At 38.7% G+C, this 16,310-nt stretch overlaps 1 protein-coding gene and 1 non-coding gene across 2 annotated transcripts in view; one reads left to right on the top strand and one right to left on the bottom strand.

Moving 5' to 3' along the window:
• NOSTRIN (nitric oxide synthase trafficking) overlaps window positions 1-16,310 on the bottom strand; it is a 72,016-nt gene that overhangs the window by 7,402 nt on the left and 48,304 nt on the right. The window contains exons 8-12 of the mRNA XM_056110228.1: window positions 13,078-13,203; window positions 6,714-6,812; window positions 6,488-6,616; window positions 3,627-3,735; window positions 1,986-2,074 (exon numbers count right to left, since the gene is read on the bottom strand). Coding sequence (XP_055966203.1) covers window positions 1,986-2,074; window positions 3,627-3,735; window positions 6,488-6,616; window positions 6,714-6,812; window positions 13,078-13,203 — 552 coding nt within the window. The remainder of the gene's footprint in view (window positions 1-1,985; window positions 2,075-3,626; window positions 3,736-6,487; window positions 6,617-6,713; window positions 6,813-13,077; window positions 13,204-16,310) is intronic.
• Window positions 11,471-11,577, top strand: LOC130019872 (U6 spliceosomal RNA). Its single transcript, XR_008791927.1, has one exon. It is a non-coding gene; the product is annotated as a U6 spliceosomal RNA (small nuclear RNA).

Genomic DNA, 16,310 nt, shown 5'->3' with positions numbered 1-16,310 from the left:
GTCCACCAGTGCCCATCCACCACCACTGTGGGTCCCAGTATCTCTCCCACCTCTCATTCCCCCACCCCCATCCCACCCTGCCTCTGTGGCAGGGCATTCCCTTTTGTTCTCTCTCTCCTTTTGGGTGCTGTGGTTTGCAAAAGAGGCATTGAGTGGCAATCATGTTCGGTCTATAGTCTACTCTCAGCACGCATCTCTCATCCTGGGAGGATCCTCCCAACACCCTTTATTTGGTGCTCCCTTCTCTATCTGAGCTGCCTTTTCCCCTAGCATGTGCAGCTGGTCTCCAAGCCATGGAGTAAACCTTCTGGTACTTATCTCTGATATTCTTGGGTGTTAGTCTCCTATTTTTTTACTTTATGTTCTCCAAATGAATGCAATCTTTCTATGTCTGTCCCTACAAAATCCATGTCTTAATGAAGACTTGGCTGAAAAAAATAGACACACTCTACATGACTGTATCTATCTACTTTCCCCAAAGAACTTTTGAAAGGACGAATTTGTCAGAATTATTAGACAGCTACTTTTTCAAGAAGATTAAAAACATGCAAAGGTGTTTGATCATTGCATGACCGAGACTTAAACCTGAAAGCTTTGTAACTTTTCCTACAGTGATTCAAAAACAAAAAAAAAAACATGAAAAACATGCAAAGTCAAGAAGTCTACCTGTTTCCTGGGTCTTTCTGTAATAGTGCCATTTGCTCAAGCTCGAGCGGGCCCAGTAACGTCTCCATTGGAGACTTTGTTGTTACTGTGTTTGGCATATTGAATACATCATGGGTAGCTTGCCAAGCTCTGCCGTGCGGGCGAGATACTCTTGGTAGCTTGCCAAGCTCTCCGAGAGGGGCAGAGGAATCCAACTCGGGTTGGCCACGTTGCCTGCGTGCAAGGCAAACGCCCTGCCACTGTGCTATCGCTCCAAACAAAAACAAAAACAAAAAAACCTCTTTCTCAGTTTTTTCCAGTCAACTTTCTCTCACTCTAATCAAAGCAGAAAAACTTTATCTAGGACACCCAGGTAATGGGTATCAGCTCCTTTCTATTTTCATACAAAATTCATCAGATTTGCTAACTTCCTTTTTAATGTGGACTCCTTCAAAGTAAGTGACTAACTTGTCCATCAATTTTCCCCAAAGCCAGATTAAGGTGTGTGGGGGGACGGGGAAGAGGGCAGGGGAGGGAGACAGTGCTGTTGGAGTCCAGCCTCTTGGCACAAAGGCCTAGAGGCTCCTTTCCCTGCTTTCCCTGCTCTTCTCCTTAAAACAATCTCAGCTCTCAAGTTGGTCCATTTCCCTGGAAACTGTTGCTTCCTCTCCCCCAAACTCCCTCTTCTTTCCACATAGGCATTACTTTCCTTTCTCTATTCACAGAAGAACCTAATGAGCACTGAGGGATGAACAGAAAACAGCATTTTAGTAACCACCAGAGTTTAGCTCTCCTCTGCAAATAATATTTCAACCTCACAAAAGTTGTTTGTTTGAGTTGTATTGTATCTACATTTTTCAGATGAGAAATTTATGCTGGCCAAGGTCCTTGGTAAATGATGGATTTGGGTTCAGATCCAAATACAGGCCTCTCAGATAGTAGACTCTGGCAGGGAATGGAACTTAGCTGTAGAGTACTTGATTTTCACATGGGAGACCATGGGGTTGATCCCCAATACTGGAGGTAAAAAATGTAGACCCTAAATTTTTGTTCAAATTTTCTTAACGGGTCAAAATACATACGGTTTCCAGATCCTAAAGGAATCACTCTATTTTAGATAGCTACACTAGAGGTCCAGGTCTTTTCCAAGGACCTCTAAGAACTTGATTTTTCCATATCTTTCAGTCTTCCTATCAAGCAGCTGACTTACAAGATCTTTGACTAAATTGTTCTAGGTCAGGAGAAGGGAAAAGCAAACAGAGGTCAAATGGGCCAGAAAACAAACATTCTAAAAATAACTCATCATTAAATGGAGGAAGCTTAACACAGCAAATATTTACCTCATCCATTAAGGCTGCAGTGATTTTCTGGCTCTCTGCATCTGAGAAGGAAGAGCTACTGGAGTAAGCTTTAAGCATTCGTTCCAGGCCTGCAAATGAAACCATGCTCCTGGTCACCATTCATTCCATCCCAAGAGGGCCCAACTTTGAAGAGATCATACTCAGAAGCCTAAGCCGAGAAAGATTTCTTAAATGTCTGTAGCTGTATTTGAATGGAATTTCAATTCAACTTAATCTTCTATCTTTCTTTTTTTTTTAATTATTTAAATTGAATCACTGTGAGATACAATTACAACACTTTCAGGATAGGGTTTCAGTCAGACAGTGTTCCAACACCCATCCCTCCACCAGTGTACATTTCCCACCACCAATATCACTCATATTCCTCCTGTCACACCTCTTTCTCTCTCTCTGTTTCTCTCTCTGTCTCTCTGTCTCTGTCTCTGTCTCTGTCTCTCTCTCTGGGCATTATGGTTTGCAATACAGATACTCAGAGGTTATCATGTTTGGTCCTTTACCCACTTTCAGCACACATCTCTCACACAGAGTGATGCCTTACTAACCATCATTGATACAATGCAACTTACCCTTCTTTAAATGAACAATGTTGGTATGCAAATTGATATATGCATAAAGATTGCTCTTTCTCAAGGTAGGATATTTGAATCATTTTTTGACCTATTCCATGGTGGATTCCTAATGACAGACTCCCCGTCAGGATATTTACAGTTATGAAAATATTTCCAGTTTTTATTTATTTATTTATTTTTAGACCAACTACAGTGATGCTCAGGAGTTACTCTAGGTTCTGCACTCAGGAATCATTCCTGACAGTGCTCAAGGGACCAAACAGGATACCTGGGATCAAACCTCAGGTTTTCTGTGTGCAAATCAAATGCCTTACCGGCTGTATTGTCTCACAGCTCCCACTATACTTACAGTTCTATTATGTTCTCCTGAATTTTCCATAAAGTATAACATTGCAATATATCACTTGATTCACACAAAACAAGCTCTACCTATCAGAATAACCTTGTAGAGTCATTTTTATTAACTATATTGCTTTAGAACTGCCTACTTACAGTAACTTAAATTCATTATTTAGAAAAGTTAGATTTAACAGAAACAAACAAGGAGCCGAAGCTATAGTATAGGGTAAAGCAATTGCCTTGCACACGGCCAACCTGGGTTTGATTCCCAGCACCATATATGGTCCCCAAGTATTGCCAAGAATGTCCCCTAAGTGAAAAATTAGTAGGAATCTCTCAGTACCACTGACCATGTACTCCTTCTTCCCCTCCAAAAATAAGAAGTAAGAGAGCCAGAAGGCCTGTGCACAGGAGGTTTACCATGCATATTTAAAACCAAACTGTCACTTATTCCTGCCAATTTATTGTACCATAAAAAAAGCATTATTTCTGGTAAAAATGGTACCCTTACACAAGTCTCACAAAGAGACCAATATGTCATTTTTCAAATTTTTTTTTCACCTTCTACCATACTTTTCTTTATCCTGACAATTGGTTCAACAATGATTCTTTAAATAAGACAAGCCTTGCCCCAGTCAGTAAAAGCAAATCACTCTGTCTTCTGTGCAGAATGCTTTCCCTAAAAGAGCCATTCACAGAGATAATCACATACCTTCCTGGTCTCGGGAGACTTTCTCAATGTCATTTTGCAATCTCAGAAGTTTTGATTTTATGGAAGATTGTTGTCGCTCTGTAGTCATGGTATTGTTAAGATCTTCTTCCTTTAGGAAAAATATCAAGATGTTGACAATTTAAGAGTTGCTGCAGCAAGTTGTATCAAAACTTTCCACTAACTTTAACTTAATGGACAGTAACATGTTTTTAAAAGTCAAATAACCTTTGCTTTGTACAAATGTCAAATCTGTTCCAGACCTTTTTAAGAAAACACTTCCTTGTTCACAACTTGTTAAGTATGTAGATGGACACTCTTTTTAATAAAACAATTTTCTCTTGGAAAATTGGCAATTACTATAGTTATTTTGTTCTTTCTTGATAATTCTATGTGTTGGATACTGACAAAACTTCAACAGCACGGAGAACAATTATGTGCCTCAAACCCGAACCACCTCCCCCTGCCTCCATGGCAGATATTATTCCCTATACTCTCTCTCTACTTTTGGGGATTTGATCATTGTGTGATTGTAAACCAAACATGAAAACTTGTAACTATCTCACGGTGATTCAATAAAATTAAAAACAAAACCAAAAAAAAAAAAAAACAAAAAAAAAAACCTGAACCACCTCAAGAGGTTAACAAACGTTTGTTAGGTTTTGAGTTGGCTGACTGTTTGGAACATATGAATTAAAATATGTACACATAATCGTCCAAGAATGGTTTGTAATTCAGGTAAGCCCTGAATCATACATAGTATCAATAGATTAGCAAATCAAGGTCAAGTTTCTTTCATTCTTGTGTGGTGCAGACAACAATGCCTCACTTAACAAGAGTTGGGTAGAACAAAAGCTTCAAGGAGAAGAGAAAATGTAATCATGAATTTTTTGCCAAGGGGAAGGAAGGCAAAGATTATGCCAGGCTGAAGAAAGAGTACAAGTTAAAGACAGAGGGAGGACAGTGTGAGGTATAGTAGGAACAATCCACAGAACAGGTGTCTGAGTAGTTTGTGTCAGATTATTGAAGTAAATGCTTTTTAAATAGGCTCTAAGAATATTGAGATGTTTTTGGGTGCTAGACCCCAAAGAAAATCCAACAAAACTAAAGACAAACAATTTGGACTATTAAATTGAAATACTTTGGTCTGACAAAAGGAAAAATAAACAGAGGGCCACACAAAACCCAAGAAACTGCTGACCACATTCTGCTGCTTGGAGGGTGAGTAAGGGGAAAGCTAATTGGGAGTCATTGCTGAGTTAGATCTGCCTTTTCTCTCGACCCTAACCTCCTGATTCCTGATCCAAAGACATATTTTAATTCATATGTTCCAAACAGTCAGCCAACTCAGAACCTAACAAACGTTTGTTATCCTCCTGAGGTGGTTCAGGTTTTTTGTTGTGGTTTTTGTTTGTTTGTTTGTTTGTTTTGGTTATACTACTAATCCAATGGGTAAGACACAATCACTGTACTTATTCTATATGCAGAGAGGAATGAACCCTATAATCTGGACGATGAAAATCTGAATAAAATCATCAGAGGGTTTAGGAAGAATCTATCAAAATTTCATTTTGCAGATTTTCCAATAAGTTCTTAGAAGATGATTATTAAGAGTAACAAAATGGGAGCATTAGACAAAGTCTTTGAGGTATGCCCCCACCCCAATAAAATAATATACCCACAAATACAATGAAACAAGATGACTAAACTCCAACCAGGGACACTGATACTGAATCTGCTTTGTGTATGTGTGTGTGTGTGTGTGTGTGTGTGTGTGTGTGTGTGTGTGTGTGTGTGTGTCACACCTGCCGATGCACAGGGGTCACTCCTGGCTCATGCACTCAGTAATTACTCCTGGTGGTGCTCAGGGGACCATATGGGATGCTGGGAATCAAACCCGTGACGGCCACGTACAAGGCAAATGCCCTACCTGCTGTGCGATCACTCCAGCCCCAATACTGATCTGCTTTTAAACAAAAGCAGATAGTAGCTCTGCCCCAAAGCTCTCAAAATAAACCTCCATAAATTTCAAATTTTTCAAAGGCATGCAGTATGAAGCATGTCAGCAACAATCCTCACTTTCACGATACCTTGGTGTAATCCTTTACTCTAGTGTATGGATTGTACTTATTGATTGAATTACTTATAAAGAGTAAGCTATTGTTACTATGTACTTCTGAGATAGGTTTCTAAAAAAACTGTGCTTTTGTCTTGGACACACCAGCTCCTACTCCAGAAGTAAGATCACCACTTTTGGGAGTAGCAGACTGGCATGCTGTGAGTTGCCCATGGAGAAACCCACACAACAAGAAACACAGATCTCTCCAGTCAACAGAGGGCTGGAGGCTGCCCCCAACTGAGTGAAGAAGCTGAGAAATCAGTCATCCTCCTGCAGAGCCTTGAACTGGCTGCTGACACATTGATTGCAAATTTGCATCATAGTCAAAGGCATGCCTGAATTCAGACCCACAGAAGCTGTCAGATAACAAATGTTAGTTTGATAGCCCTTACATTTGGGGGTCTGTGATATGCAGCAACAAACCACCAATCTTACATACAGTGATAATATGTAGATTACATAACACATCGGTCTAGCATTGCTTTTAGATGAATAACAAAGTTTTAGTCTAAAATCGTGTTTGACTTTCTTCCATTCTAGAGAATATTTTTAAAAAATGCTTCCATTTCCCAGTTTGTAAATTGTACACTTAAAAAATTTATATGGACTGTGAAAAAAATCATTGTCAATTCATAAAACAAGATGTTCCCTTTACGGTTGCTTTCCATTTTTGTTTTCAACACCAATTCTTTAGAACATGACAAAAGATCTCCCCTAATGGAAATTCTTTCCATTCCATACTTACAAAGTAATCGGTTAGCAGGAACACTGATTTATTTTCTATAGATGAAACTGCATTTTCTTCTTCCATTAGCGCCTGGATATCTTTTTCGACATCTATCTTGCTGATGGCACAGTGAATCTGCGCGTGGCACTGCAATGCCAAGGGAAGCAGAACAAGGTTGCTGAAGATATGTTTTCTGCCACTAGGTACCATGCTTGACAAAAAGGGAGATGTGCTTCCTACTCACTGTGGTCAGGGTTTGGCCAAAAACTGAAACATGTTGGGTGTACTGGTGTAAGTTATTGCATAAAAGTTGAATTCTTTCCTTCTCCAGTTCCAGGATACCCTGAAGAGAAGGAAAATAAGATCAGCCAGTTATTATGCAAAATTGAAACTTCCCCATCAGGCAATGACATTCTAGAAGGAAGACAGAGCAAATTGTGTGTGTGCCTCTTGATGCCATTGTATCCAAATGGTGGTGGGGGCAAGATTCGCAGGAGAGAATGTGTCTTGGTGTCTGTCTTATTTATCCTCCTTTTGAATTAATTCAGCTCACACACTTTCCCCAAGATTTTCTACCTTACTTATTTATTTTTCCTCCAACCCTCTCGGAGAGCCCAGCGAGCTACCAAGAGTATCTTGCCCACATGGCAAACCCTGGCAAGCTACCCGTGACGTATTCAATATGCCAAATACAGTAACAAGTCTCAAAATGGAGACATTACTGGGCCTGCTCGAGAAAATCGATGAACAACAGGAGGACAGTGGCAGATTTATTTATTTATTTATTTATTTATTTTATTTTTTTAATTTTGGGACCACACCCAGCTCAGGAGCTACTGCAGCACTGTGCTTGGATGACCACCCACTATTTACTTACTCTTGCAAGTAAAGATGATTTTCCTGGGCTCAGTTCCTTGAGCTATTTCTCTCACCTCTCCCCAGATATTTTTGGCTCAAAAGGCACATAGGCAGGTGCTATGGGTTATCCAACATTCGCAAAGAGGATAGAAGGGAGAATTTGGAAAGTGTCCATGAGAAATAGAGAGGGTAGCCTATAAAATTCCTTTCTTGGGGAATCATTCAAACTCTAAATATTTTTAGAAATATTATCAATGTGTCAAGTTATTCTGCTAGTGTAAGCAGGGGAAAAGACGATGAGACACAATATTTTACTTAAGGAAACTAATAAGAACAGAGTTCCAAATTCTGATCATTCATAATACTGATCTAAAATTAAAGTTGGGCTCAGAGACCACAGTTTGAAGATGGAAACAAAGCCTCCTATTTTGTGTGGGATGCTAAAAATTCCTCTCTCCTACAGTTTTATAACTTTTTGATATAGGAAAAATAATAAATTGAAAGAGCTGTTAGAGGGGTTGATATCAAGAATATACAAAGTACTGGTTGAATTCCACAAGAAGAAAACATCCAACCCCATAAAAAAAATGGGGCAATGAAATGAACTGAAACTTTCTCAAAGAAGAAATCTGAATGGCAAAAAGGCACATGAGAAAATGCTCTACATCATTAATCATGAGGGAGATGCAGATCAAAACCACAATGAGATACCATCTCACACCTCAGAGACTGGCCCACATCCAAAAGAACAAAAGAAACCGGTGCTGGTGCGGATGTGGTGAGAAAGGGACACTCCTTCACTGCTGGTGGGAATGCCAACTGGTACAATCCTTTTGGAAAACAGTATGGACAATTCTCAAAAAATTAGAAATTGAGCTCCCATTTGACCCAGCAATACCATTCCTGGGAATATATCCCAGAGAGGCAAAAATGTATAGTCGAAGTGACATCTGCACTTGTTTGTTCATTGCAGCACTCTTTACAATAGCCAGAATCTGGAAAAAACCTGAGTGCCAAAGAGCAGATGACTAGTTAAAGAAACTTTGGTACATCTACACAATGGAGTACTATGTAGCTGTTAGAAAAGATGAAGTCATGAAATTTACATACAAGTGATACTACATGGAAAGTATCATGCTAAGTGAAATGAGTCAGAAAGAGAGGGATAGACATAAAAAGATTGCATTCATCTGGGGGACATAAAGTAACAAAATAGGAGATTAATACTCAAGAATAGCCGAATCAGTACTAGGAGGATTATTCCATGGCTTAGAGACCAGCCGTGCATGCTAGGGGAATGGGCAGCTCAGATAGAGAAGGGAGCACCAAATAAAGGGTGTTTGGAGGATCCTCCCAGGATGGGAGATGCATGTTGAAAGTAGACTATGGACCAAACATGATTGCCACTCAATGCCTCTTTTGCAGACCACAACACCCAAAAGGAGAGAGAGAACAAAGGGCAATGCCCTGCCACAGAGGCAGGGTGGGATGGGGGTGGGAGGGATACTGGGATCCATGGTGGTGGAAAATGGGCACTGGTGGAGGGATGGGTATTTGATCATTGTATAATTAAAACCCAAGCACAAAAATCTGTAAGTCTACAACTGTACCTCATGGTGTTTAATTAATAAAAATTAATTAAATATATACATATATATATAAGAGAAAGAGCTGTTAGAAAACAGCCAGGTTAATCACTAATATTTTTAAGAAAGTTTAATACAGTGTTCAATTCTCAGCACTACTTATGATCCCCCAAACTGCTCCAGGAGTGATCCCTGAGCACAGAGCTAGGAATAAACACCCTGAGCATAGGCATATGTGCACACCTCCCCAGTAACCTATTAAACACATTGTTTATTCAAAAGACAGAAAGTATATATATATATACATATATATTTGCCTCATAATAAATGTGTATCATACATTCTGCTCAGTAGCTTAGACACCAATCTGCAAGAAGAAAGAGTATTTATATTATAGGAAAGGAAATTTGGAAAGCAATTGTTTGAGTTTAGCAAAGAATAAGCTAAATGAGCAAAAATTAAGAGAGAAAATAAAAGTTAGGTTTGCCTGGCCTGTGTTCAGTGATATTCCTAAATCTGCACTCAGGAGTAACCTTTGGCAGTGCTCAGGGCACCATATGTAGTGTTTGGGGATTTAAATCATGGTCAACCTCATTCTAGGCAAGCACCTTGTCTCCTGTACAATCTCTCCAGCTCTGAGAGATTTAACTCAATAGATATGTAGTGGGCAGCTGTTTCCTTAATTAGACAAGTGCTGGCGAGACTAGAGTAACCAAGGTCCCTTGGTGATGATAATGTTTAATAAATTTAATTACATTTTAGGAAAACCATTAAGATCATCTATCTTTGCTTATGAAAAGAAGCTGATACAAATTCTGTTGTGTAAAGGGGAAATCCTTATCTCATTTAATGAATTTTTTCTGCTAGCTTGTTCTTCTTTTATGTGAAACAGGTGGAAGATAAGGGAGATACTTGATGGACTTCACTCTGCCCTCTTGAGCTTTCACATCTGTGTATACAAGCCAAGTGTGGATAGAGAGTTAGCAAAAAGTATATGTAGAGTCTCCCCAGGAAATGGAAATCATCATAATTCACATTTTCATTAATTATTTTTAGATCATGTCTCTGAACATCTGGTTTATACTACAGGAACTTAGTTTCATATGTGGTTAGCCCCCCAAAATGAAAGTTAATAGTTTGAGACAGGAAGCAGCTAGTGTAATATAAACATATATTTTGATATATAAAATTAACCTGCTGAGGAAGGAACCAGAAAACTTTGCTTCTCATGGAAAAATATTCCCTTGTGTAGGCACTGTAAAACTTAACAATTACAGCATTTGGTTTAAGCAAACTTTTATGTGCTTATTGAAAGATCAGTAACTGTGGTATCCTGTTGTTTAACCCAGACTTTCTCAACTTTTTTCTGACTATAGTACCTTTCCAACCACGTTTTCTTCCTATGGTCTCCCTGTACTACTGATTGGCTCGAGTACCATGCTCTGAGGCCCCATTTATGCTATTTTTACCTGTGACCCCCTTGGAATATCCTACAGGCTCACAGGAGGTCATATGTCTCCCAGCTGAGAATTGACCCATTCCATCTTTGATCAGTTCCCATTTTTGATCAAGTTTCTCTTTTAAGTCCCCACATTCCATCGTGTAGAATGTACTGATTTATTTAGTCATCTCCTTAAGGTTGGTCATTTGAAATATTCCCTCTCTTTTACTCCTAGTGTGTTTTGAAAAGAAATTCATGTTTTGTTTTTCAGCTCCATGTTCAAAGTGAATTAAAATTTTTTTTAACTCATTTGAGAAATTAACTGGGAAAGAATTGAACTCTTATATCTTAAGGTATCCCTTGTTTTCAAGAAGTTACCATTTCCCCTTAGCATCTATGATGGTACTAGGAGTCACTACCATATTTGAGAGAGCATAGAAAATAATAATCAAATTATTTTCTATGCCTTGTGGCTAATATGAAGAGCACCAGTTGGGAAAGTAAACATTTTGATATGTACTATATGTACTATGAATGATTTTCTAAAATAATTTCTGAGGGCTGGAGATATAGTGCAGAAATTAAGTCACTTAATTTTCATGTGGCTGACTCTACTTTGATTCCTGGTACCACATATGGTTCCCAGTACTGCACCTATGATTCCCCATCAAAATTATATTTATGTATATAAAAGTATGACAATTCCTAGGATGGGTATTATCTGTAGCAAACATTTGATTATTGGTACTTCTTGGTAATGTGGTAGTATTGGTTTCCAATATACATTATTTCTACCAACTGAATTGCTTATTCTTGGAAGACAGGAAACTTACCTTGAACATGGTGTGTCCAACATGATATGATTGTGAAGTAGTAAATCTTATTTTAACATGCGGTTTGTGGAGTTACTTAATGGCCACATGAGATTTTGTCATTTTAGTCAGAGTATCTAGTAAACATTCTTGAACATAGTTGAATGGACACTAAGAACACATGCAATAACACTTAATTTCATATATACCATTTTCACGAAACTGTGGTGGAAAAATGTAGCAAAAGCAAAATTGAGAGACCCTAATTTCCCTCTTCTTATCATACTTAAAATAAAATTCCCTTGAGCTCGCTTCGACAGCCCAAATACTAAAATTGGAATGATACAGAGAAGATTAGCATGGCCCCTGTGCAAGGATGACACACAAATTCGTGAAGCATTCCATATTTTTCTACAACTGTACCACATGGTGTTTCACTAATAAAAAATCTAAATAAAAAATGTAAAAAAATAATAACCAGAAAAAATAAAATTAAACAACTGGAAAAAAGTAAACATTTAAATTGCAATAAATATTTGAGAAACAAGAAAAAAATAAAATTCCCTTGTACTTAAGTCAACCCACTTTTGTTATGTGTTTTCAGGAGTATAACATTTTACTCAAATTTTTGAACAATCAATGGAAGATACAGAATGCACAGCATAAGTAATATGTGTCAGTTACTTACAGTGCAGGCTAAGTATATACAAGCTCAGAAGATACAAAGAAAGGGAAAATTTATTGTTTGGAGTAAGGCAAGGATGGCTGAAGAGAAATGGTCTCTAGTTAGTTCCAATGGGCTTAGTTTGGCAGAATAGCTCTATGAAGGGGTAGTAGAGTAAGATAAGCTGAATGACCTAAAAAGGAGAGGGAATATAATACTGGTGACTTCTAGATAATGATGGCAATAAACTAAGACAAAAGAGAGGAAAAGGGGAATCCTTTTCCTTATAGAAAGTCTCACTTTGCATAGTTCTCCATGTTACTTGTAGTCTAATAAAGGACATATGGTCTTAATTATTTCTAAGGTTGAGTTAAAAGAAAGACTTTTGAAATGCTTGCATGTGTTTGTTTAAAAATTTTACACATTTTCTTCATCATGAATCTTAATCATTTATTTATCTTGATTAAGATTATACAAGTATATATATATATCTATATGCATATATTATCTTCATCAGGAATACTTAATAAGTAAAAAAGATTATATAGCCCTACAGTATATAAACTGGAACTACTGAAAGCAAAGTAAAGCCAGGCAGAAATCATAAGTGGATACTAAGAAACTGAGGAAAAGGAAAGGGAGCTCTAATGACTGTAACTGTATCCAAGGTGAAAGAAAACAATGAGAAATATGTAGTTTGTCTGAAGTGACAGTAGGTGTCAGAGTCATAGCTAAGGATCAGGTTGTGTCACTCTCGAACTGACCTCCATTTTCAAGACCACGCAAACTATATGTGAAAAGGGAAAAAGTGGGCTAGAGTGATAGTGCAGAAGGTAGGGTGCTTACCTTGAATGCAGCCAACCTGGTTTGATTCTTCAGCATCCTACATGGTTCTTTGAGCACTGCCAGGAGTAATTCCTTAGTGCAGAACCAGGAGCAACCCCTGACCATTGTGAGATCCACCCCCACCCTCCAAACAAATAAACAAATAAAAGTGAATGTAGGGGATGGAAAGATAACATGGCTGACATCACATGCATCAAACCTTATGTATGGAAGACCCTATTACAATCCCTGATACCACATGGTTGCCCAAGCATCACTTCATGTAACCTTGATCTGGTCACCTAGACCAGAGCAGCACCACATCCTCAGGTCCCTGCATTGAACCACTGGCATGGCTTACCAAGGATCATCAGAGAGAACCCCCAGGCCTCTCATCAAAATATAGAGAATGTATAACTCACCTGGTAACAATTTTCTAGTGTTTTTTCCCATTTCAGTCTGGTAGAACACCCAGCCATGTTTTTTTGGTAGTAATTTTCATCTTCTTTTGACAACTTCTCAGTTGATTTTTTCAATTTATTGAGGAGCTAACATGAAACATTAGTATTGATATCATTAACTCCTTATGAAATACCTCTTAAATTCACAATGAATTCTAATGACATGCTTCCTCTCTGCCTGCTTAAGAAACTCCAGATAACAAAATCAAAGATCTTTTTCAGGAAGGGGGGAATTTCAGAGATGAAAGAAAATCCAAGACCCTTTCTGGGTGATTTGTCCCCACCCCTTTTTACAGGAGAAAACTGAGATTGATTCTTAAATTTGATGTGATGTGCCCACAATGGTCATGGAAGAAGACAAGTGATAGGTGAAAAGAAGCAAGTGGGAATGGAGAATCTCCAATTGAGATTGTAATCTACCAAGGCTTCTTTCCATCTTCTTATCTTGCTCCTTGTTTTGTTTTTTGTGTTATATATGGTGGTGCTTAAGGCCTACTCCTGGCTCTGCACTCAGGGATCACTCTTGGCAGTGCTTGGGGAATCAGACGTGGTGCTAGGGATTGAATCTGTGTAGGCTGTGTGCAAGGCAAGCACATTACCCACTGGACTATCTCTCTGACCCTGCCATTTCCCCCCTGAGTACATCCTTTAGGCCCTTGCATTTCTTATCAGAACTGATAGAGAGACCTGTGCAATCATATAATTTTTAGAAGTGGGATTAGGCCTGATTCAATCCTGCCCAACAGTTGGCTTCACTTTCACCATATGAACTCTGCAGGAAGACTTCGGAGTCAGACTTTGGGATCAGAGACTTGCCTACAGCTGCAGGTGAGTTACTTAAACTTCAAGAGCCACAGATATCCCACCTCAGCACTAGGGATAGTGATGGTGGGTTGCTTTAAGGACTCAAACATGCTACTCACTGGTGGCACCCAATCTGAAACCTATATGATATTTAGAGATTAATGTCACTGTGAATAATGACGAAAGTAGGCCACAAGTCAATGTTCCTGGAAGTAATAGGGTGGTTACAAAGTCCTCTCCTTTCATCCTATTTCCCAGTGAGATGCTGCTTCACAAAAAGCCCTTCTAGCCAATCACCAATACTGGTCAACCTGTAAAATCTAGAAAATCAAAGTAATACAGAACTCTTAGACTAGAGTGACTGAAATGGATTCTCAACGTGCTCAGACTACTAATTTCATATCTCTAAAAAAAGAGGAAGTTGGATGACACAGATGATTCTTAAACATGTTAGTAAATCAGGAATGATAAGGTGCTTGTAAAATTGCAGATGTTCTGAATTAGTATTGGTTCTATGGTCTTCTTGGGCTGGAGCCATAGCACAGCAGGTAAGGCATTTGCCTTGCACGCGGCCGACCAGGTCGGCCCAGGTTCAATTCCTTCGCCCCTCTCGGAGAGCTCAGCAAGCTACTGAGAGTATCTCGCCCGCACGGCAAAACCTGGCAAGCTCCCCGTGACGTGTTTGATATGACAAACACAGCAACAAGTCTCACAATGTTACTGGACCCGCTCGAGCAAATCGATGAACATCGGGAGGACAGTGCTAAAGTGCTCTATGGTCTCCTTGATTTAGTAGTTCTGCAACTGGATGTGGAAATCTGAACTTTCTCTCTTTTCTCAGATGATCCTGATGCAAAAACTTTTAAACTGTCATTTAAGGAACACCAAGGTACTTCTGTTCAGGAGTTTCAAGGACAGAAACAAAGGTGTTTTTTTTTAATAGGGACCCTTTTTAAGGTTAAGGACACTTTGGCTAACATTGCAGTAATGAACATTCATCCAAAAGCTCAATATTAAAGCCACTCAACTTACTATCCCAATTAATGTGCCAGTATTTAACTGTTCCTTGCCTCTGATGTATGAATGATACAGGGTACATTCAGTTTTGTTTCAAGTATAATGTACCACACTTATCTATAGAAACATGAGCTTGTGAATACCAGTTCGATAATGGTGTAGTGAAATCAGGTCATTGGGGCTTCAGATTCCTTTTGAAAAAACTCAGTTCTCTAGTGATGAGACCTCAGGAATTATTGATGCATTTTCTCCCATCAGTCAAAATACACTATGCAGCTATTGCCTGCTGAGAAAATGTACAGAAAATGACCCCCAAGAGATATAAAATAACATGATCTCTTTATTCTATTTAAGAAACTTGAAATTACTGAAAATTAAAATTACTAAAATTTGGCAAAAGTCAAATTTTTTCTTGGAATAAACAATACACTCATTTATCATGCATTGAATTATCAGTGTATCACCTGATGGTCTCTTTGCACCAAAAAAAAAAAAAAAAGAACACCTAGAAATATTCCTTGTTCTAGTCAGAGACATACATGGGACTGTTACTATTCTATGGATGGTTTCCAAATGTCATAGTATTTGAGTGCCACGAGAAAACTAGAAGTGCTTAACCTCACCTCAGAAATAAATTGACATTTAAGCTGAGAATTGGCACATCACCCACACACAAATAATCCCTTTATAATGAATGTAAAATGAATGTAGAATTAGCAAAGCAAAATAGGTTGACAGGATGCAGAAAAACGCTTCAGTGAAGTTGGATTGGTTTCACAAGGAAAATATCAAGAGAAAATGAAGAAAAGATAGACAAGTGTCAAGTTAAGGAGAGGCTTAGGGGCCACAGACAGGAGCTTGCAGGGGCTCAGCTGGTGGTGTCAGGATTTACTCCTGGCTCTGCACTCAGGGATCACTCTTGGCAGGGCTTGGGGGACTACATGGGGTACTGGGGATCAAACCTATGTTGGCTACACATAAGATACACACCCTGCCTCCCATACTATTGCTCTGTCCCCTGGGAAGACTTAATAGGAAATAACTCAGATTCAATTTTAGAAACTCCGACTTGGCTTGTAGATAGAATAGTATTGGTTTCTAGAATGAAAGCCAATAAACCAATTACCTAGTCATAATAATCCCAGAAATAGTCTGGGAGAGAGGAGCTACAATGGAGAAAGACAGAAAAATTCAGAAATATTTAATTTAGGAGTTAGAATCAAGAGGTTATGGTGGATAGTAATATCCAAAGGTAGAGAAAAAATAGGAAGAAATACTTTCTGTTGGAGGGGAGTGATGTTTCTGATGTTGGATTTTGAGGTGCTACAAACAGGTTTATAGCCTGATTTGGGCTGGGGATAAAACTTTAGGAA

The sequence above is a fragment of the Sorex fumeus genome, unplaced genomic scaffold (genome assembly GCF_029834395.1).
Source record: "Sorex fumeus unplaced genomic scaffold, SorFum_2.1 ptg000009l, whole genome shotgun sequence".
Classification (NCBI taxonomy): Eukaryota; Metazoa; Chordata; class Mammalia; order Eulipotyphla; family Soricidae; genus Sorex; species Sorex fumeus.
The sequence above is the reverse complement of the archived record's forward strand: the minus strand, read 5'-3'. Positions and strand labels throughout refer to the sequence as shown.